We start from the raw sequence: 21,188 nt of genomic DNA, 5'->3' as shown, positions 1-21,188 counted from the left end.
GCCACCAGTGAGAACAAATTAAAGCCGTGTGCTCTTGTTTTTCTCAGGGGAGCGTGGGCTTGCAGTTCCCATCAAGGGCCACTCTGATCGCCTGTCTTCAGTGCCCATGTCTGAACCTGGGGGTCATATAATGGGATGTGGAATGGGACCAGCCCTGAAAGCAGAGCCGTCACAGTCTTCACAGCAAGTTGTGTATGTTTTCACAACCAACCTAGCCAACAGGTGATCTTTTCAACAAATTTGTTTGGATTTGTGTTTCTAGATTTAGACCTGATTGTGTACCTGAGTATTAAGTCATGCTGCCACCATTTATTAATGCGATCATTTATTGTGTGTTATTCCTCTTGACAGTGCTGCCGAGGCAGTAATGAAAGGACAGAGCGATTCCATTCTTCTGTTTCACCAGCAAAATGTCCCACGCACCAAATTGGAGCAGGTCAGTCATCTGCAGATTAGTCGCAAATTAAACAAACTTGTCACATTTGTGTTAAACTTGTTTGACTATAGGAAAGTTAGAAATGTGTCCACAGTAAGTGACACAGGTGTTAAGTAAGGTCTGGTCTCTGATTTCTCTTTGTTCCTGTTTCTATTTTCCGTTGTTGTGACTGCTGAACTGTGAAAGTGACAGACAGATGCAATGTAATATTATGTTTATATTTAGTGTTTCCCCTTAGAATTTTGTTTCAGCTGTGGTGAGTCTCCAGTGCCATCCTGGCTTCATTGTCATTGTAAATTATTCATTTTTATCTTAATTAGGAACTTACTTGTGCATGTTATGAGTAATATTCATTACTGGCTCATCTTAAAAATCATGTGAAATTTTAACAATGGTGCTCAATAATCAGCTGCTGAATAAATGTAGGGGAAAGACTGATAATACAAGATACAACATAATCTTTACTAACAGTTTTGTAAGACTAGTGATAGCCATTCAATAGCTTGTTTCTGTCTCCTCTTTTTTTCTGCTACAGGGCCACCAATCAGAGAAGCGTCTTAGCATATCCGAAAAGGTAAACTCAAGCAGCTCTCCGCCCACATGCATCTCGAAATCCCAAAGTGGAACTCCACGGCCAGCCTCTGCTGGAGTTGGAGGCCCATTGCATCTTGCAGGGACACCATCATCAGCTGGTCACTCTGATAATGAATCTTCTCAGAACAGATCATCTAGCAGTGATAGCATAGCTGCCCGCAGGTCACAAGGAGGGACCACAGCTACATCTGTAGGCCCGGTCCTAGAGACTGGAGATGGAGAGACTGTTGCTGCGATGCCCCATCCTGGTTCCAGTGTTTCACCCTCACCAAGTCCCTCCATCCTATCTGCACACTTACAGGGTGATATAGGCCAGAGGTGTGGCCCAGGGAACACAGATGGTCTTTCAAAAGAGCAGCTGGAACATAGGGAACGCTCTTTGCAGACACTGAGAGACATAGAGCGACTGCTTCTGCGCAGTGGGGCAAGTGGATGTCCTGGTGACACAGGAGGCAACAACAATGCTACTAATAACCCTTCCAACCTAAATAATAACAGTTCTGACAGGAGTGCTATTGTCGAAGACAATGACAATGGTACTAATAACTCTGGAAATTGCAGTAGCAGCAATATGCTATCAGCAGGCATGGCTCCAGTGGGAGGAATGAAGAAATATGAAGAACCCCTCCAGTCCATTATTTCTCAAACACAGTCCCTTGGTGGACCTGCCCATGACAGCCCTCAGATGGACTCTCTCCATAACCTATCACAACACTCCCATCACCAACTGTCTTCTCCTGGGGTTGATATGGGTCCCTTACTTGGACCAGATGGACTGACCCCAGAGCAAGTGGCATGGAGGAAACTTCAAGAGGAATACTATCAAGAGAAGAGACGACAACAGGAAATGCAACCCCCAACACATCCCCAGCACTTAAGAATGGTGACTGAGATGGGCATACATGGGAGTCCCATGATGATGAGAGGACCCCCTCCTCCCTATCACAGCAAGCCTGGAGAGCAGCAGTGGGGTCCAGGCAATATAATGGGAGGAAGAATAAGTGGAAATGCACGAATGATGGACATGCACCAAGAGGGACCGCGTGGCCCAAGGTTCCTAGGGCAGATGCAGAGAGGGCCACCTGGGGGAGGGGGGTTCCCTAATAGTCCAGGAGGGGGATTATCAATGGAGGGCCTTGGACCCCAAAGACCCCCCAGGCCAGGAATGATATGGCTTGATGATGTAGGAGGTGAAAGCCCTTTTCAGAGCTGCTATCCTGGTGGACCTCCTCAGCACTTACAGGGTGAACCAGAGCATCTGTTAACACGTGAGGAGATGTTTCGCATAATTGAGAAACGGCAAAGGTTTGAACTTGACAGATTAGCAAAACAGCAACAACAAGACAATTTGGGCTCAAGAATTATGGATAATCCTGGTGGCCCAGACTTTTCCAATTTGGGAATGGGCCGTGGCCCACCCTCTAATCGAGGGGATCCTATAGATTTTCCAGTCTCACGGGAGATTATGGGCTCTCCTGGAGTGGGCCCTCAAATGAGAGACTTGGTGCATTCCCCACTTGGGAGCAATATCCCAATGAACATGAACCCCCAGATGAATGTTCAGCAACAACAGCAAATGATGCTGTCTCAGAAGTTCAGAGGAGGGCCTGTAGGAGGGGGTTCTTTAGGTGAGATGTTTAGTCCTGGAGATATTTCACGAATCAGGGCTTCACAGAATGGACGAGGGGGACATAAAGGCATGATTCCAGGACCTGATGGCCCCTTCCATTTTCACAATCAAGGTCCCTTCTCTGGTGGACAGGTGGAAGGACCCTATCTTCAACAGCAAGGCCGTGTAATGTTTGGGTCTGACCACCAAGGTCTCAATCAAATAGGGGGTACAACACGGCTTAGTCACATGCCAATGACTGGAGGCCTCAGGGGAGCAGACCTTGGTCCTAGGCACCCCTCTGACCTTTCAATCAGTGTCAATCCCATGACCTCTCCATCAGTGCCTCCTCCTCATCAGCTTAAGTCACCATCCCTCAATCAAGAGCCATCTCCTCTCCTACCTTCTCCCTCTGCTCCAGGTCTGAAATCACCCTCACAGATCTCTGCAGGACACCACCCCCCTCTTCCCCCTGCATCTGGTGCAGGGACTCCGTCCTCTTCTTCCATGAAATCACCCCAGATAATGGGGTCTTCCAACATTGGGTTACACTCTCCTTCTGCCTCTCCTGGACGACTGAAGTCCCCTGCCATGGCTGTGGGTTCTCCAGGGTGGGCATCTCCTAAAACAGCGCTTCCAAGTCCAAGTGGTCCAACCAGTGGGAAAGTAGTCGGCAATGGAGGTAGTAGTTCCACTGAAACCGGTATGCTAATTCAAAACTCCTACCGTAGTATCTATGATGCTTTCATTAATGCTGTTACTTACATTCCTGTGGTACTAATGAGTTTTATGTTCTTTTGCAGGCCAATCACTTCCACAAAGGAGTTCCAACTCAACCCCAATTAGCCAGCCAGGCTCTATGAATCCTAGTATGCCATTTACTACTTCTCCTGATGCCCCTACATCTCAAAACCCTCTGTCCCTTATCATGTCACAGATGTCCAAGTATGCCATGCCCAGTGCTACTCCTCTCTACCATGATGCAATCAAAGCAATTGCCACTTCCGACGATGAGATGCTGCCTGATCGTCCACTTCTATCTGGTGTCAGCATTGGAGGTATGAAAACAAAGATGCATTGTGAAACCCCTAATGTAGCTTGAGAAAGTTTCAAGGTGCTATTGGTAGTGTAGCTCTCATCAAAGCTGAATGATGTGTCAACTCTTAGATCTGTGTGTAATTGTGCATTCAAATCCTCAGAGTATAAGCCCTATAGTAGTGGTGTTTAAAGATGAGTAGATATTTGGTTAAAAATGAGTACATATGTTTTTGAATTTGAATATAATGGTTGTGTGATCCTTGTTTTATCAACAGGAAACATGGGGAATCTCCAGGGCTCCCAGATACTTGTTTCCCAAGGCTCCGTTGGCCCTCACAGTGATCCACAAAGCCCTATGGGTATTATAAATCAAGGTCAACCACATATGTCCCATGAAGCCTCAGGACCTGTACTTTCTTCCCCAAACCATATGGGTATACCTGCCATGAATTCTGCCATGATGGGGGGAGGTGCACCTGATGGAATGGGACCCTGCAATATTTCACCCATATCTCAAAACCAGATGGCAGGTTTTCCTCGCATGCACCCACCATCTCATGGGCCCATGCACTCACCTATTGGAGGAATGGCACAGCATTTCTCTCATTCTAATGAGGATAGTCTGCCACCCCAGCAGTTACATTTGCTTAGCAAAGGTCATTCTCACCAACGCTCTTCTCAACCCCCAGACTCATTTGCCTCCTTGCCCATGGGTGAGGGCCCAGATCTGAGTGAAGTCATACGACCCACTCACTCAGGGATTCCTGAGTTCGATCTCTCCCGCATCATTCCTTCTGATAAACCTAGTAGCACTCTTCAGTATTTCCCCAAGAGTGAGCAACATCAGAATCCACATCAGGGGCCCCCATCCCAGCAACCAACTCAACAGCAGCTCCTTAAACAGCTGTCGTCTTCTTGCCCTCCACACAGCAGTGGCCCTTCTTCCAACCCCCACTTAGCAAACTTACAGAATATGATGGCTGATCAGCAGCTTCCGCCTCACCCTTCACATGGTGGAATACGCCAAAGCATGGGTATTCCTCAAGGGGGATCTAGGGGTATGGTTCCTGGTGGGGGCATGGGCCCAATGTGCCCCCCTGGACATATGATGGGAAGGACAGGAATGGGTCCTCAACAGCAGCTTCAGCAACAGCAAGCCATGATGTCCAATAGCCTTCTCCACCACTCATCCAATCCATATCCTGGCATGATGTCCTCCCAGCAGCACCCACACAATCTGATGGCACAACAAAACATAATGATGATGCAGGCTAAGCAGCGAAGCATGTCAATGCCAGGAGATCCGTTCGGGCCCCAGGGCCCTCTAATGTCCCCTCAGGGTCCCATGATGGCCCCTCCCCATCCACAGTCAGGTATGATGGCCCCACAGTCTCTCAGACAGCGGGGAATGTCTCTGGACAGTCCCATTGGCTATGGACCTGGAGGCATGGCCAATATGCCATTCTGATCCAGCTCACATGAGCTTTAAAGAAAAAAGTGACCACTAGGTTACATTTCCAATGCGTCCAAACTTTTTCATCAGTGTAATTCTTGCGGTTGTTTGAAAGGTGGAATGTAAAAAAAAACAATGCATCAGTGAAAATCTAATCCATTTTAGATGACTGCTGATCAGAAATTTAATATTTAAAAGCACTGTAACATGGTTCAATAACAAATCTGAAGCCATTTTCTAAAATACTGTAAAATATGTATATTTCAAAGATGTGTGTATTTGTTGTGGGAACAGAGTGGCTGTCAGGAGAGGAGTGCCTCAAATTTATATTTGTTTTAATATCACTGATTTATTTTCTGCAACTACCAAACTGTTGTGCAAAGGAGTTATATATGTATGTATATGTGCGTGTGTGTGTGTATGTGTGTATATATATAGTATGTATACACTCATATACATACATATACACATACAATATATACTTGCTGTATATAAGATGCAATTTGTGATTGCTTGCAGTTGTTCTGTATAACTGTGTTTAATAGAAGTCTAAAAATAGAATAATAATGATCTCTAAGGGTTTTTTTGTTTATTGTGTCGTCAGTTACTATGTTTTGATAACAGTGAAAGGGGCCGAGATGATTGTATAATATATGAAATCTTTATTAAGTTCAATTAGCAGTTGCTCATATACAAGCAAAAACGGAGTCAGACAATAAAAAACATTTCTTGACTGGGTAAATAAAAAAATAATAATAAAATGCAATCCAAGTAGCAATGGGTACTGTATTTTCAGAACATGTGGTAACGTTCATCATTACAGGTGAAACAAGCATTTTATGTAACTGACATCATCATGTAAGAGTTTAATAGCTTTGTTAGATCACATTATTGAGCTTAGGTTTGTTGCTCCATCAGAAGTAGATTGTCGACTATGACCTTGGTTCCTGTTGAATGGCAGACAAACAGGGCTGCATCCGAGTTCCAAAAGCAACCGATTCAACTCGTTGCGAAACTTCACCCCAACAAAGGCGTACAGGAAAGGATTCAGGCAACTGTGTGAGAAACCAAGGCCATTTGTCAAATCAAGGGCTGTTTGCAGTCGGACATAAGATTCACAGCTTTTGTATTTGATAACCTCTAGGTCTACCAGAGTTTGTATCAGCAAGGTAATATTGTATGGGAGCCAACAGAAGCAAAAGACAAGAGTGAGAAGTAAAGCCAAACGAATGGCCCCTTGCTTTGCTTGGCTTTTCTGACTCCTGCGCAAAGTAACTACCACTGCTGTGTAGCAGTAGCTCATGATAGCCAGGGATAGGAAAAAGGAAACATGGTCGAAGACTCTGTTGGTCAAAAGCCAGTTGTGTGCATGGAGCTCATGATGATAATAGAAACAGGAGAAACGAGATGTGTTCGCGCGTTCCTCTTTCACAGTAAGAAATGCAACATTTGGTAGTGATAAACCCAAACACACCAGCCATAATATACTGCACGTTATGTGCACGGTTCTCGGGCGTCGGTTTCTCATGCTTGGAATGGCATGAACAATCGCCAAATATCGATCAAACCCAATGCAAGCCAAAAGGAAACTCCCACAGAGGAGATTGAGACATTTCACCAGGCCCATCAGTTTGCAGAGTATTTCCCCAAACAGCCAGCCAGTAACATATTCAACAACATAGAAAGGAAATGTCATAAGGAGCAAGAGGTCAGCCACAGCGAGGTGTAGTAGGTAGATCTCGGTAATGCGTAGGAGACGCCGGCATCTCAGGAGGACCGTTATCATCAGACCATTACCGACCACACCCAGCAGAAAGATCAAGCTGTAAAGCACCGGCTGGAACCCAACAGCAACGTTCTGCTCATCCATACAGGTAGACGTCATTGACCCCGAGCTATTCATGTAATCGTAGTCTGTGCTGTTCTCGTCTTCAGGTTCTCCCAGCTTTAAACACAAAGAGAAAGGGATGAGTGATTTTATTTGAATGAAATCCTTACAGTAAGGGAATAGCTGTTATTGCTGTGGGATACTGTAAAATGGGACATTTAATTGATTTTTGGCTTAATTTTAACAGGTACGTCTTGATTACGAAATGAAAAGAATTCGAAGAGAGTTAAACAACTGCAGTGTTCTGTAGTATTATTAAAATTGTGCAGGGATGACAAGATTCACTTCCTATTTACAAGACTCTTCTAATCATTTGGCGCTTTACAATTTGACAATGTTTGAACTACAATTTATCGTGTTAGAGAGTTAAACAACTGCAGTGTTCTGTAGTATTATTAAAATTGTGCAGAGATGACTAGATTCACTTCCTATTTACAAGACTCTTCTAATCATTTGGCGCTTTACAACTTGACAATGTTTTAACTACAATTTATTGTGTTAATCAGATTCACAAATGTAGTTTGGTGTAAATCATCGGTGACTAGGGAATAGAATTCATCACCCTGCTGTTCTTAAATGTTATATAATATGCAAATTTGGGGCTTTCCTCATTGCTTATTTCCGTTGAGAAGTAGCATACACCCACATTAACCAAAACACATTTGTTTAGGATGTTTTGAGGGGTGTTTTCTGGTTCAGTGATTCACACCAAACAAGTGTGTTTTGTTTCTCAACTTAGTGTTCAATTAAAAAACAGGTAGTTGCATTTAAATAATTGGAAGCAGCTAAAGGACTGCTTTCTTTACAGTGCCAGGTGCTGTGGCTGTAAGTAATACAATGTTATGCCGTATGTGTAAAATAGTACATTATCATTACATATCTGCTGGAAGTCAGAAATCATTTGAAGGACATTTGATGACAGAATAAATAATATAATCTTAACCTGCTGTTTACAATGACACCCATCCTTGTTTAAATGAATTAAATTAAATGAACAACCTCATGTGTTAGAATATCTAAACTTAAACATAGCATAGAATGTGACTTAATATCAATGGTAATAAAATAAAAACCTTTTAAGAGATGTAGTAGAAGTAATTGTTGGTAATAAATTAACAATTGACTTAAATCAAATTTTGATTGCATTACCTTAAAATCTGTAAAAGTCAAAGTCACTGCCATCCTGGTAGATCTTCGTCACTTGAATCTCACACTTCTGTAGTGAAATGTGATTTACTTCCTGTTAGTGCAGATTCTTATGTTTTTGCTCTGATGGCTAATTCTCTGGGGGGGGGGGGGTTATCTATTTTTGTATATATTCAAGTCGAGACAGCAGCTTTCACTGTTGAGAAGGCAAGAATAGTAATGCAATTCCAGGTAACCTCAGCTTACAGTATTAAATAATTGCACTAAACTAGTGTATGTCTGACAATAACCTACATGTCCCATTACAAACTGTCCTGGAATATAATATCCAGTTATGCTGTAACAACAAGAATGCCCTGGTGTTGTGAGATTGCCTTAAACATCAGCATCATCATTCAGCTTTGTCACTGGCATCAAAACATCTCGGAGATAATACTTGACCAAACGTCACACATTGGTGGCTGTAGTGGCTAGCACCATTGCCCTTACAGCAAAAAGACCTGGGTTGGTGACCAGGTCCAACCAAGGGCCTTTCTGTAAGCAGTTTGCATGTTCTGGGTTCTCCGGTTTCCTTCCACAGTCCAAAAACATGCAGAGGTAAATTGGACACTCAATTGACCGTCGGTGTGAATGGTTGTTTGTCTATGTGTGTTGGCCCTGCGATGAACTGGTGACCTGTCCAGGGTGTACTTTCACCCTGTGTCAGCTGGGATTGGCTCCAGCTGCCCCTGACCCTCATGTGGAGGATAAAGCAGTAGAAAATAAATGAATGCTTTTGTACAGTATGATTAACCAGATAATTATGGGTGGTGGAAGGCCACTGAGGTACTTTTGAACAGGGCACTTCACTCCTATCTGCTTTCATGACCAGCAGCAGGTCAGACTGTGGTTGTACTGGGAATGAAATGCTTTTCAAGCCTCACTTGTATTCCTTATTATTGCCTTTGCAGCAAGAAGACCTTGTAAGACAGTGAGACCACACCCTGGAGACAATAGACGAAACGTCATATTCTGCTCTTTGATTATCTGTAAATGAATTAATCAACTTGGTTCAAACTTCATCAGTTGGGGACAGTCCCACCACTCTGAAGTGTAAACACTGTCTCATTTGAAGTGTGTAGGTCTGATGTTCTCAGTGCAGGAAGTAGACAAGTCAAGGTGTCTCAACTGTCATGTGAAAAGACCCCATGGTGATTAAAAGGTCCTCAGACGGAAATAGCATTTACTGAGTAAATTACAATGGATATATAAATGTAAAGTGTCTGTATTCTGGTGGGATATCTTGGATATAAGGGACAGAGCTCCCGAGATTCACCGTTGAGTTGGACTGCTTAACAGAAGCTCCCACACATCAACTGTGTGTCACACAACTTCCTGGCTGTATTTTCTACCACTGGACATATTAATACACTGGTATATTAACCCTTCATTTCTAATATTGCCTTGTTGAGACTTTTGTTCTAAATAGTTAAGAATCTGTTATTGAAGATTTATTTAGTCTAGTTATATGGGGAAATTTAACACTCATACCCTCCACCTCTGAGTTGAATAGAAAAGATTGAGTATCATGTCCATGAAACTGTTGAGTTACATTTCTGACCTCTGAATATTTGAACCTAGGCATTAGGGCTAATCTTCTATGTGGAAAAACCATCCCTGAACTAGACCAGTGTCAGATTTCTTGACAATAGGATTGAATTCTTAAAGGGTTTACGTTTTAAATGATAGGTTAACTTTAATTCCCACAATATTTAAAAGTAAAGTTAATTGTTGTTTAAATGGAGTCAGATTAAATAAATATTTACTATACTTTACTTTACTTTGGAAAACCTCTTGCTAATGCCAGAAAGACAGAATACTTCTTGGGGAGAGATTGTTACTTGGTGGTAGATATTTCCTCCCCTACAACCTGAGTGTGCATGGGTTTTCTCCGGGTTCGCCGGTTTTCTCCCACAGTCCAAGAGAAATTGGACCTTCTAAATTGACTGTAGGTGTGAGAGTGGATGGTTGGTTGTCTCTCTGGCCCTGTGGCCCTGTGATGGACTGGCGACCTGTCCAGGGTGTACTCCACCTTTCGCCCTATGTCACTGGGATTGGCACCAGCAATCGTTTTCAATCCCTTAATTGTTTTGGATTCTCCTGAACAAAGGAACAAAGGCCACAAAACAAAACAAAGGACAATTTATGGAGTATTCCATCCACATGACCTAATTTACAGAGCCACTTTAATCACATCATCATACCATTAATTGTTTCTCACTGTTATTTTTGAAACCTAATGCCAAAAGTGAGACATACCAGAGAAGACCCACACTTTTGGACTCACTGATCTCTTGACACAGCCTGTAAGCATTTAGTATTTCACATCTCATGTGAAGCAGCTTGTGATAACGGATACGTTTACATGACATGGAGTGATCTGATCTGACAGTTCCAGAAACAAATACTGCATGTACCGCTAGTTAAAACTGCAACCCATTTGCATTTTCGCGTTATTCTGTTATTAAAAGTGGAAATCTAGAGGGAGCATCCGTCCTTTGTGGTGCGTGGAGCCTTGATTTGAAATGATATCAGCTGATCCTTTGGATGTGGGCGGGTTCAAATACGAGTGGAAGCCATCTTGAACGGCTGTTTGTCAAGAGTCGTTCGTAGTCAGCTAAAAATTGATTACACTACTCGAACACCACGTAGGGAATCCGTTAATGCAGTTATTCGAGGTAAATGTTCGCACGTCCGAAATATGTCGAGTCCTAATGTGTTGTTGTCTAACAGTTCGTTCATGTGCGGTCACGTACGGCGTCAGTGTCAGCTGTAATGTTATTTCGCCATCGCTGGCCAGTTTGTGTTAGCTTGCTAGCAGACCTAGCACGTCAGCCGAATCGGTCAGGAATAATGATGTTATAACTGGTGGCGGATATCTGGTCTGTATTTTAAGTTGAATTCGAAAAATACGCATCGTGTATTATGGATTATAATTTAATAAGATACTGTTCAAATAAACAGGAGCCGTTATCGTACCGCCGACTACCGACGCAGCAAGTTAGCACAAAGCTAAACCTTCATGTGCTAATACTGATAGACTGATAGCACAACACTAGCCGTCCTTTAGTTGATTGAATAAACGCACTCAACATACTCCTGGTTATTCATGTATTTGGATATTTTTGAGCTACACTTGTCAGACTTGAGTGTCGACACGGAGGACGGATACGCGTCGGTGTCATATCTACGTTGTTTTCACATTGTTAGCATATGTTCGCTAAATCTACCATTGCGTCGGCGAACGACTGTTAGGCCAGCCATTTACTGATAAAGTTATCGATCAGCTGGTTGGTAACCCGACAACTGTCCTTGTCAATGTTCAAACACAACTGTCTGTCCCACGCCTCGTAGTTTTATTTAGCCACACATGTCCATTCTTAATCGTGTAATTGTCTAACGACGTCTTTCTCGTCTCCAGGGTTGGAAACACCAGACTAAGGACGCAGTGGCTCAGTGAATCTAACGAGGATGGCTAGCTGAACAGGCGGCGACCACTGAAAAGATAGTGATTACTCCTTGGTGTATGGCTTTCCTGACAACATTGACAGGTTCCATTAATGCCAAGGTCAAATTTTCAAAAGGAATCTGTGCTTAGAAGTCGAACACAATTGGAAAGTAGATTTGGTTTCCTGACACTTGATGTCGGAGAAGCAGTACTGTCGAAGATTTTGGCACTTAACTTAAATATAATTGAAGTCTCAAGAGGGGAAGGACGTTTTGTGGGGTTCTAGTATATTGGACTGACGCCATCCAGAGACTGCGGAGAGGGTTCATTGCTATTGGAACACAAACAGAAAGCAAAGATGAGCACGGCCAGGACAGAGAACCCAGTGATTTTGGGATTGTCAAATCAGAATGGACAGCTCAGAGGCTCGGTGAAGCCTGCTGGAGCACCAGGTGGAGGTGGAGGAGGCCCACAGCAACTCAACCAGATGAAAGGCACAATCAACAATGGGAATTCCCAGCCAGCCCCCACAACTGATGGTGTCATCAAGTAAGTAATGTGAATCTGGAAATCCAAGAATTTGGACTTGATTTGTTATGCTGTACTTACTGACACACAACTGCTCTCCACAGGCCTGGAGATGACTGGAAGAAAAGTTTAAAATTGCCCCCAAAGGACATGAGGATGAAAACTTCGGTTGGTTCAATGCAGTTTTCCTATTATTCAGATGAAAGTAACACAAACTGGAAATTGAAATAATAAGCATGTGCCTTTGACAGGCAGATTTGCAAATAAATTGAATGTTCAGTTTTTGATAATGCTTATTAGCATTTCTTTAAGCATTTCTTATTTTTTTTTTTAAATGTGTGCCCCAATCTGTTCCGATCCTGCAGCTCTTCTACACATGCTAGTAAATGGTAAAAATATTCTTTTATAAAAGGCACAGCCTTATGTTACTGATGTAATCATGTACCATAAATAAATCCTTACAATATACATGCATCAACTATTAGTGTAAATATTAGCCTTACATTACACTATCATGTGTGCAGTACTAATGTGGTCATTTAAAAAAGACAAAAAATTAGCTGTTCTACAATGTACATATTCATTTTAACAGAATTCTCAGGTCAAATGTAATTTCAGATCAATGTTTTACAAGCTGATGGTGTGTTTACATCTTAAGAACCAGGTCTTGACTGAGTTACTAATAATTTTAATGCCAATTACAGGATGTGACTGCAACAAAAGGCAACGAATTTGAAGATTATTGCCTGAAGAGGGAGCTGCTAATGGGAATCTTTGAGATGGGCTGGGAAAAGCCATCTCCAATTCAGGTAGTTTAACTCACGATATGTATCTGTATAAATATTGTTTGTTTTTGTACAAGTGGAGTAGACATTAGGTGCCAAAATGTCTACTTTACCCAGTCATAAATGTAGCCCCATTAAAACGGTTGTCGCTGCTTTTTGTGCAGGAGGAAAGCATTCCCATTGCACTGTCAGGAAGGGATATTTTGGCTAGAGCCAAGAATGGCACGGGAAAGAGTGGAGCCTACCTCATTCCCTTACTTGAACGCATTGACCTGAAGAGGGACTGCATACAAGGTAAGCGCTAGTTTTCAGCTACAGTTTACTCTCACAGTAACTGTCAGAAACATACAAAAATGGCTGGGTATAAATATTTTAATACTTAATGCTAATTAGCAGTTTTTGTGGGACTTCTATTATAGAGTTATTGGTTTAATGTAGAGCCTTACATTCTCCTGACAGTCAGCTAAGGCAGCTCAATGCCAAATATCCAGTTCTGTCCTTAAAATATAATAATTGCCAGTTTTTAGTTATGGTTTGTTGAATGGCACAATGATTAATCCACTGAGAAGGTTATTTTGACCTTATTTTTGTGATGCAGTAATAAACATAAGTTAAATGATCATCTACTGTGTGGAAAAACTTTTGTTGCCACTGTATGTAATGCGTCTAACTGGTATGACTGGATTTATTTCAAAGGTGGGAAAAGGCTTTGTTCATGAGTCTAAAGTAAGACTGATCTGGCTTAATTTAAAAATGGCTGTGTAAATATTAATAAAAGGACATCTTTTTGTCTTTTCAGCTATGGTCATAGTGCCCACCAGAGAACTGGCTCTGCAAGTTAGCCAAATATGCATCCAGGTCAGCAAACACATGGGTGGAGTGAAGGTGATGGCAACCACAGGTGGAACCAACTTGCGTGATGACATTATGAGACTCGATGAAACAGGTAAAATGAATTTACTTGCATTGTGCTCCGAGTAGTAACACTACAGATAAATATTCTAGAATATCTTCATTTGTTAAGACAAAGATATCAATGTTGCTACTGAATCTCATACCAATCTGTCCGGTTTGGCAGAGTCAAAGAATGTCTGTTCATTATTCATCCATGCCAGTAAATGGAAATGGAAGAGAAAATATGTCTTTGTGGTAGGATATGAACCAACGTTTTCTCAGCCATTTATTGTTTTAATTGTATGCAAGTCCTTAATTATTAACGACACCAGTTCATGGGTTTGATGAAAATTGAGTGAGATGTGTCCTGATAACAAGCTATGGTATTGTCCCTGGTGTTTGAACAGCAGTGGGTGGCAGGTGGTTTTGATTGCTCTAATATGGCAGCAACTAAAAACACAAACTATGTACCAGGTTGAATATTGCCAAGTTACTTCATATTTTCTCTTTAAAGCTGAACCTGTTATTTTCTGCACTGTTGCAAATGGTTGAAAATTAACAAATGCAATCCTTTAGAATCATGATTTACTGAATGTAATGTTGCTACTTTAACACAATTTTATTTGTCTTACAGTACATGTGGTCATTGCTACACCTGGGAGGATTTTAGACCTCATCAAGAAAGGAGTGGCCAAAGTCAATCAAGTGCAGATGGTTGTTCTGGATGAAGTGAGTTTAATGTCTACATTTTGTTTTGTTATGAATCAAGTTGCTTTTTTAAAAAAAGTGATGCGTTGGCAGTTGCTGAAGGAAGTCTCTCAAAATGCCTTTCCCCTTGTGTCCTTCTGTTCATCAGGCTGACAAACTCTTGTCTCAGGACTTTGTTGTCATGATGGAGGATATGCTGAGCTTCCTGCACAAACAGAGGCAGATCTTGCTTTATTCTGCAACCTTCCCTCTCAGTGTCCAGAAGTTTATGGTACATTTGTCTTCGTATTTAAGTTCTTGTGTTGCAAGTTCCAATTGGCTGATACCATTTATAAAATAAAGCAGGTGGATTCTAACAATGTTTTCCTCCATGTTGTAGAATGCTCATTTGCAGAAACCCTATGAGATCAACTTAATGGAGGAGCTTACACTGAAGGGTGTGACTCAGTATTACGCTTATGTAACTGAAAGGCAAAAAGTCCATTGCCTTAACACCTTGTTCTCCAGGGTAAGTGTTGTCTTTGTGCTGTTTTAATAACCTGACTCATTAAGAGCTTCATAAAAAGCTGTAGATACAAACTTTGAACAGGGGTGTTGTCAATTTACTGTTGTCTAGAATCTGTTAAATTATATTTCTGAAACTTCAAGAAAGCACACTTGAATCAATCATGTATTCACCATTTTCTTTTTTTCCCCAGCTCCAAATCAACCAGTCTATAATCTTCTGCAACTCCTCTCAGAGAGTAGAGCTCCTTGCCAAGAAGATCTCACAGCTTGGTTATTCATGTTTCTACATTCATGCCAAGATGAGACAGGTCAGCTCAATGAATACTGCCTGAGAAATGCTTGTTTACCAGCTTCAGACTCAATACCAGCTAGTTCTACCTTCAGTGCACAGGGTTCGAGGTTCATCATGTAGATTTTCATGTGCAGTGACACTTCACACCACTGCTCTATTTTGGGAGCATGACTGCCACTGCCAGTGGCTTTCTGTGTGTCCTGACACATTTTGGACCCTGCTGAGTAATTTGTGTTTCATGGTTTATTGCACTGCAAACAAATGTATTAAGCTTTTACAGCCTTGTCTAGCATACTAGTCATTTATGGAGATGCACATGAGCTGGTCATGTACAGTACCTATGAGGTTCATATTCAGTTTCCTGTGTGCCCTTTTTTTTAACAACGGCATCAATGCATCTCTCCAAATGTGTCTAGAGTGACCTTGTTATTGGATCCTTTCTTGCTGGAATTCATTTGTTTTCCCAACTGTTTCAGCTATGAGTTTGAGCAGGGCAAGTATGGTTGATGGAACCAGTATGGTGCACAGGTTAAAGTTAATATTGTGGCCGTCTAATCAAATTAAATGTGCAAATCTTTTTTGATTTTCTTTTATTGTCATTGAAGAGTCACAGACGGTTTTCTTGAACAACTGTGTCCTTTTTGTAAAAAAGGGTTATATGGATACCTGTATTTAAGGTGGTCTGCTTGTAACCCAATCATCAGATGATACTAGGTCTTAATGGGGGTTTTAATGTTAAGTAATGTGGCTTCTAAATGCACTTCTTTCTTCTTCTCTAGGAGCACCGCAACCGCGTTTTCCACGATTTCAGAAATGGCTTGTGTCGGAACCTTGTCTGCACTGGTAAGTGGGAGAGCCTTGCACATTATCATTTGCCTTTACAAGCGAAATTGTGAATAAGTGTAGTGTGTTTTGTTTTTAAGGTGGCCTAAACATTATCAGTACCAGGCTTGTCCTGCACCACCTTAAGCCACTATTTTTCAAATGCTTTTTGGCCTCCTTTCATTGAACGTATTGTTTAAAACATTTTTGCCACACCACCAGCACTGTAGATGGAAAGGAAAATGTTTAACTATGGACAGCTTATTGTTCACAGGTGGTAAAGGTTCTGACAGCTTGTGCCACACATACTATGTGAAATTTTAACTTCCGTTTCATGATTAAGAGCTTCAAGGAAGTGAAACTTAAATGAGTCATAAATGCTTTTGAGCATACATGCATGCACACAAATGCTTTTACAGGTTCCATATTAGCTAGAGTTGACTCACTACCCTAACCCATGTCTGTTTTTGTTTTTTCTTCAGTTTTTACATTCTGTGTAAGTTTGCAGTGTCTTGAAATAAATATATGGTGTTTTGTAGGTTGTGATATCTTCTTTTTCCCCCCCCTTTAGACCTCTTTACAAGAGGAATTGACATTCAAGCTGTGAATGTTGTGATCAATTTTGACTTTCCCAAGCTTGGAGAAACATACCTTCATCGCATTGGTAGATCTGGTAAGAGCCTACATCGCTTGTTTTTGTTTGTTTTTATTACCTCTTTGTGTTTGTACAAGATAATTATTCATTTGCAAATCATTAAATAGTGGAATGATTTAAATTGTGACGTTGTTACTCTTCAGGCCGCTTTGGACACTTGGGCCTTGCCATCAACCTCATCACCTATGATGACCGCTTCAACCTGAAAGGGATCGAGGAGCAGCTTGGAACAGAGATCAAGCCCATCCCTGGCATCATCGACAAGAGCTTATATGTGGCAGAGTACCACAGTGAGAGTGGTGAAGAAGTCAAGCCATGAGCCAGTGAGTATTTGCACACTTATAACCACACAGACAGTTATAGTGCTGTTTTTGGCCCTTTTTTTAATATTGACCATTTGCTTATAGGTGACTATTCTGATAGTTGGATACAAATGTTAAAGGGGACATATGCAAAATCAACTTTTTAATCATTTGAATACTTACATTTGGGACTCTGGAGGCCCTACCAGTCGCCAAAGTGTGGAAAAAGAATACTCAGTCCTTTTTTTTTGTGGTCCCCCTTAGTGTAAGTATAGGCGATAAAACACACAATGTTGAATTCCCTGCGCATTGTGACGACATTGCCACATAACAAGAGAGAGAACAAATAAATTAGAGGATTTGGTGTTGAAGCGAAAAGCACAATTACTCTCTTTCCCAATTGAAATCAATCCTGTAACTCTGACATGCAATAATAAATAAAGTTATTAATTAATGTAAAAGGTGAAGTAGCATTCAATTCACTCTTGTCTAATTAAATTTTGCTCTCCTTCTCCCTAGATCAGTCCATCCTCCATTCTCCCACATACCTATTTCATCCCCACCCACCCTTTCCTGGATCTTTTTTTTCTTTTTTTTAAATGTACAGTTTCTGTCCGTCTTTTTTTGGATGCTACCATAAGGAACGTGTATTTTGATGGATTCATTTTTGGAAGAACTCATTTGCCCTGTTTCAGGGCTACATGCTGCACCACCACACCTGAAGACGTACGCAACGTGAGGAAAGCACGGGACCAAGGAGAAAAATCAGTGCACACCGTGACAATTCATATCGGCTATTGACACAAAGCCAGCGCCAACAGACCCCTCCCTCCCATTCTCCACCTTTTTATTTCTCGAAAGTTTTAACCAATTTGTATCAAGTGCCTTAACAAGCCGTTCAACTCATTCTAAAGGTAATAACTCGTCCTAGTCCTTTCATGGAGCTCACTCAAAACACACGTTCACCTAATTGAAAAGTTGTTACACTAATGCCTGACCACGCAGGTGAATACATTACCATGTTTGTTTGTTTCATCCGTTTTGAAATGAATGGAAACGATGAGGGATACCGGTCATCTTATTTCTCTCCATTTGCTGGCTTTGCTGCACTCGAGTCTGGCTGATCAGTGAGGACAAAACTTGGATTTTTTTCCATGGACAGAGATGCCGGATTATTTTCCAAGACACAGCCAGACTGTCCAGTTGCTCGTGAAGAAGCGTTTGCTTCTAAAAGACCCAGACCCTTTCCTCCGTCTTCAGTCAGAACACTACAAAACAAAAAAAGCAGCATCTCAACACCATGAGTCATGAGGATTCCTGTTTTGGTGGAATTTAATAAGAGGGACTTTCCTTGTATTTGTTTTTTTTTTTTTTGTCCTTTGTTTCACCTTCCTATGGATGGCCATGCTTAATTCTGCAAGACGTGCAGTAGAAGTGGGGTGCACCATACACCTTGTGTATATACCTTAATTTTAAGATTGTTTTAAACAAGTTGAAAAGGCTGGCTGACAAGCTGCAAGTTTGTTTGTTTTTTCCTCCCCTTTCTTCTCTCTTGTTAGCACTGGAGGCTTTTTTTTTCCTTGACTGCCAGTTTGTTTGATCTGCAATATCGGCCTTTGACTTTATTTATAATTTTAAAACAAATTGCAGACTTTATTGAGAATCTAAACATTGAAATGACCTTGTGCAAGAAATGTTTTTTCGGAGGCAGAGTTCATCGCGGATAATCTTTTTAGCCCCTCCACATGTAATGGCTAGTGCAATTCTTCGAAGCTGCACTTACAAGTGAGATCGTTTTAAAGAATCACCCTAATTCTCCTGCTGCCAGTGTTAACAAGTGTCGGGTCTCGGCAAATGGCTCTGTTAAGCTTGTGCGTTTTGAGTAAAATGAATTATTTTGTTGTCACCAGCCTTAACTAGGGAAACTGACTCTTGAGACTCACTCCAGGATCTCCAGGTATGGTGAGTCTTTTCTTCAAAAAGGACATATTATTCTATCTTGTAGGCATACTACACCTCGCTGCAGTGCAGCTGAATTGGCAGAGAATTAGCTTTCTGGAGGAGGTATTAGCTGTTACGTTGACCTGTGCTCTTTAAGCACAGTTACATTACAAACGTTGGGCAGGATGCTGCGTTTTTATTTCCCTATTTTTTTTTTTTTTTTTTTTTGTCGAATAGTGCCGGCCTCATGCATCAATACAAACCATCGGACCCTAAAATGTAGCAGGAATTCATTCTCTGTGCTTTTGCGATTTTTGGCTGGCGTTCGTACAACCAGCTAACAAAAGGATGCTTTTTCTGGAAAACAACCTGAGCCGGTTGGACTGCACTTAAAACACACAGAGATATGGCTTCAGGCAATAAAACTGACTGCACTGCTTTTTTTTTTGTACACTCACGATGCGAAGGGGGAAAGAAGTGTACATTGGTGCAGATATTAAGAGGCATGGAGGAGGGAATGGGCATGAAGGATTACAAAATTACTTTTAGTCAGACTGCTTGTTTAAGGGAAAAAAACTTGGGCACCTCAGTCTGCTGAGGTTACAGCTTTTTTTTTTTTGTAATTTTCTCTGCCCTCTTTTGCTTTGAACTTTTGGGTAACCTGTTTTTGGGTTGAGATTTGTTTTTGCTTTTTTTTATGCAACATTACAGCCTCGTTTTGCATTAAAGTTCACTGATCACTCATGCGTGGCCAGAAGCATTGTGCAAAACTAGGTTCCCCTTTATTATGGTGAGATGCTCTCCCGACGGTTCTAAACAGTGAGAAATGTTATGCACATTTAGTTTAAGCTATTTTTAAAAAGATCAGTGTGAAAATGTTAAGTTGAAGATGACCTTTTTTTCATTGTTCAGAACTGTGATCCCTGTTCTCTCGATTTCGTTGTCATTCCCCGGGTACTTGCACATTCAATTTGGCTTTTGGGAGTCTTTTTTTTTTTTTGGGAGGGGTTGGGTTCTTTAAAAATAAATAAAATTATTAAGACATTAGTTGAGTGAACAGGGATCAAATTTTTGCAGGCATTTGGCAGCTGTCTGCTTTTTGTCGGCCTGCTGGTTGTTATTGCCGCGTTGATGCTGTTTTATTTTTTTAAGGCAGCAAATCAACAACCTTTTAACACCTTGGTGAATCTCTTCCTTGTGATGAGAAACTGCTTTTTCAACCAGCGGCTGTCAATGCAACCTTAAAGACTGAGACAAGAGCATCTCGCCCTCAGATTGGGTGACTAATTGGAAACTTTGTGTAACCAAAATCGTCTCATTCTTTAAGGTCCTTTTTAAAAAAACAAATGTGGGGTGGTTTGAAATTAGTGCACTTGCTGCCCTGATGCAGACGTTCGTCCTCGCTCTCTCAACAGTTGTGGAAACACAGCTCTTGTGTGCTGATTTGCCATCGAGGAGGATGCGAGAGCGACTCCTCGTGAGTTTCCCTCAGAACTGCTGCATCAGTGGAACGTAACGGGGTGGGGCCTTCGGGCGTAACAAAAGAAAAAAAGAAACAATGACATGATCCAAAGTTAAGATAATGGGTATAAAAAATGTTTGAACAAAGTTGCCCTTAGATTTGGATTCTTTCTCTTTTTTTCTTTTTCAAACGAAACTTAAAAGTGGAGTTCACCTTATTTGAAAAGAAAAAAGTATCCAAATTTAAGTGAAGAAATTGAAGCCTGAGTTCGTTTTTTTTATTTGTTGGACATTTGGTCATTATGTAATTGGCAGATTGTTCAGTGAAGCTAATTTTACAATGGACTTCAGTTCATAGGATGTCATGATTATTGGGCACATTTGGTTTAAAATAAAGCTCACTGACATTTATTGTGCGTGAAGTGTTTTTTGTTTCTTTTGCTTGTTTTTCTTTTCTCTTGGGTGCAGTGTCCTGTAAAACCTGCTGGAGCAGTTTGCCGACGCAGCTGCTACGGTGGAGTAGTAGTGGAGGAGAGTGTGATTTTTTTATTGTTTTGCCGCTATCAGTACTGTTCTCCTCAGGAAAACCAGCTCCCTGCTCACTGTTTAACTCTTTGTCAATGTTGGTCAATGCTTGCCTGC

General features: G+C 41.4%; 3 protein-coding genes across 6 annotated transcripts in view; 2 read left to right on the top strand and 1 right to left on the bottom strand.

Annotated features, from left to right (window-relative positions):
* bcl9l (bcl9 like) overlaps positions 1-5,904 on the top strand; it is a 30,731-nt gene extending 24,827 nt beyond the window's left edge. For all 3 annotated transcript variants that reach the window (XM_058633876.1, XM_058633874.1, XM_058633875.1), the window contains 5 exons: positions 48-222; positions 352-436; positions 972-3,342; positions 3,443-3,697; positions 3,953-5,904. In XM_058633876.1, coding sequence (XP_058489859.1) covers positions 48-222; positions 352-436; positions 972-3,342; positions 3,443-3,697; positions 3,953-5,145 — 4,079 coding nt within the window. In that variant the 3' untranslated portion in view covers positions 5,146-5,904. The remainder of the gene's footprint in view (positions 1-47; positions 223-351; positions 437-971; positions 3,343-3,442; positions 3,698-3,952) is intronic.
* On the bottom strand, positions 5,779-9,559 carry LOC131462570 (C-X-C chemokine receptor type 5). Of its 2 annotated transcripts, none has more exons than XM_058633879.1 (2): positions 8,168-9,559; positions 5,779-7,075 (listed from the first exon to the last, which is right to left on the bottom strand). In XM_058633879.1, exons 1-2 carry the CDS (start codon positions 8,198-8,200, stop codon positions 6,014-6,016), a joined length of 1,095 nt encoding a protein of 364 aa, XP_058489862.1. In that variant the 5' UTR covers positions 8,201-9,559; the 3' UTR covers positions 5,779-6,013. The 2 variants fall into 2 exon arrangements, with proteins under 2 accessions (XP_058489862.1, XP_058489860.1); XM_058633877.1 differs by having other exon boundaries at positions 8,665-9,559.
* A 1,195-nt stretch (positions 9,560-10,754) lies between these two features.
* ddx6 (DEAD (Asp-Glu-Ala-Asp) box helicase 6) lies at positions 10,755-20,957 on the top strand. Its single transcript, XM_058633713.1, has 14 exons — positions 10,755-10,881; positions 11,625-12,200; positions 12,284-12,347; positions 12,884-12,988; positions 13,129-13,258; positions 13,764-13,910; positions 14,493-14,587; positions 14,715-14,837; positions 14,946-15,074; positions 15,265-15,381; positions 16,145-16,208; positions 16,759-16,860; positions 16,986-17,165; positions 17,664-20,957. Exons 2-13 carry the CDS (start codon positions 12,010-12,012, stop codon positions 17,159-17,161), a joined length of 1,443 nt encoding a protein of 480 aa, XP_058489696.1. The 5' UTR covers positions 10,755-10,881; positions 11,625-12,009; the 3' UTR covers positions 17,162-17,165; positions 17,664-20,957.
* Positions 20,958-21,188: the final 231 nt, after the last annotated feature.

Source organism: Solea solea, chromosome 7 (genome assembly GCF_958295425.1).
Source record: "Solea solea chromosome 7, fSolSol10.1, whole genome shotgun sequence".
Lineage (NCBI taxonomy): Eukaryota > Metazoa > Chordata > Actinopteri > Pleuronectiformes > Soleidae > Solea > Solea solea.
Note: the sequence above shows the minus strand (reverse complement) of the source record. Positions and strands in the feature narration are given on the sequence as shown.

Excerpts from the sequence above, each read along its gene's own strand:
- LOC131462570 (XM_058633877.1), bottom strand. The coding sequence starts at position 8,715 with ATGCAAACTGCTTACAGAAAGGCCCTTGGTTGGACCTGGTCACCAACC. Across the intron at positions 7,076-8,664 it reads GGACCTGGTCACCAACCCAG|CTGGGAGAACCTGAAGACGA; the intron begins GTCTTTTTGCTG and ends TTGTGTTTAAAG.
- ddx6 (XM_058633713.1), top strand. The coding sequence starts at position 12,010 with ATGAGCACGGCCAGGACAGAGAACCCAGTGATTTTGGGATTGTCAAAT. Across the intron at positions 12,989-13,128 it reads AAAAGCCATCTCCAATTCAG|GAGGAAAGCATTCCCATTGC; the intron begins GTAGTTTAACTC and ends CTTTTTGTGCAG. Across the intron at positions 15,075-15,264 it reads TTAACACCTTGTTCTCCAGG|CTCCAAATCAACCAGTCTAT; the intron begins GTAAGTGTTGTC and ends TTTTTTCCCCAG.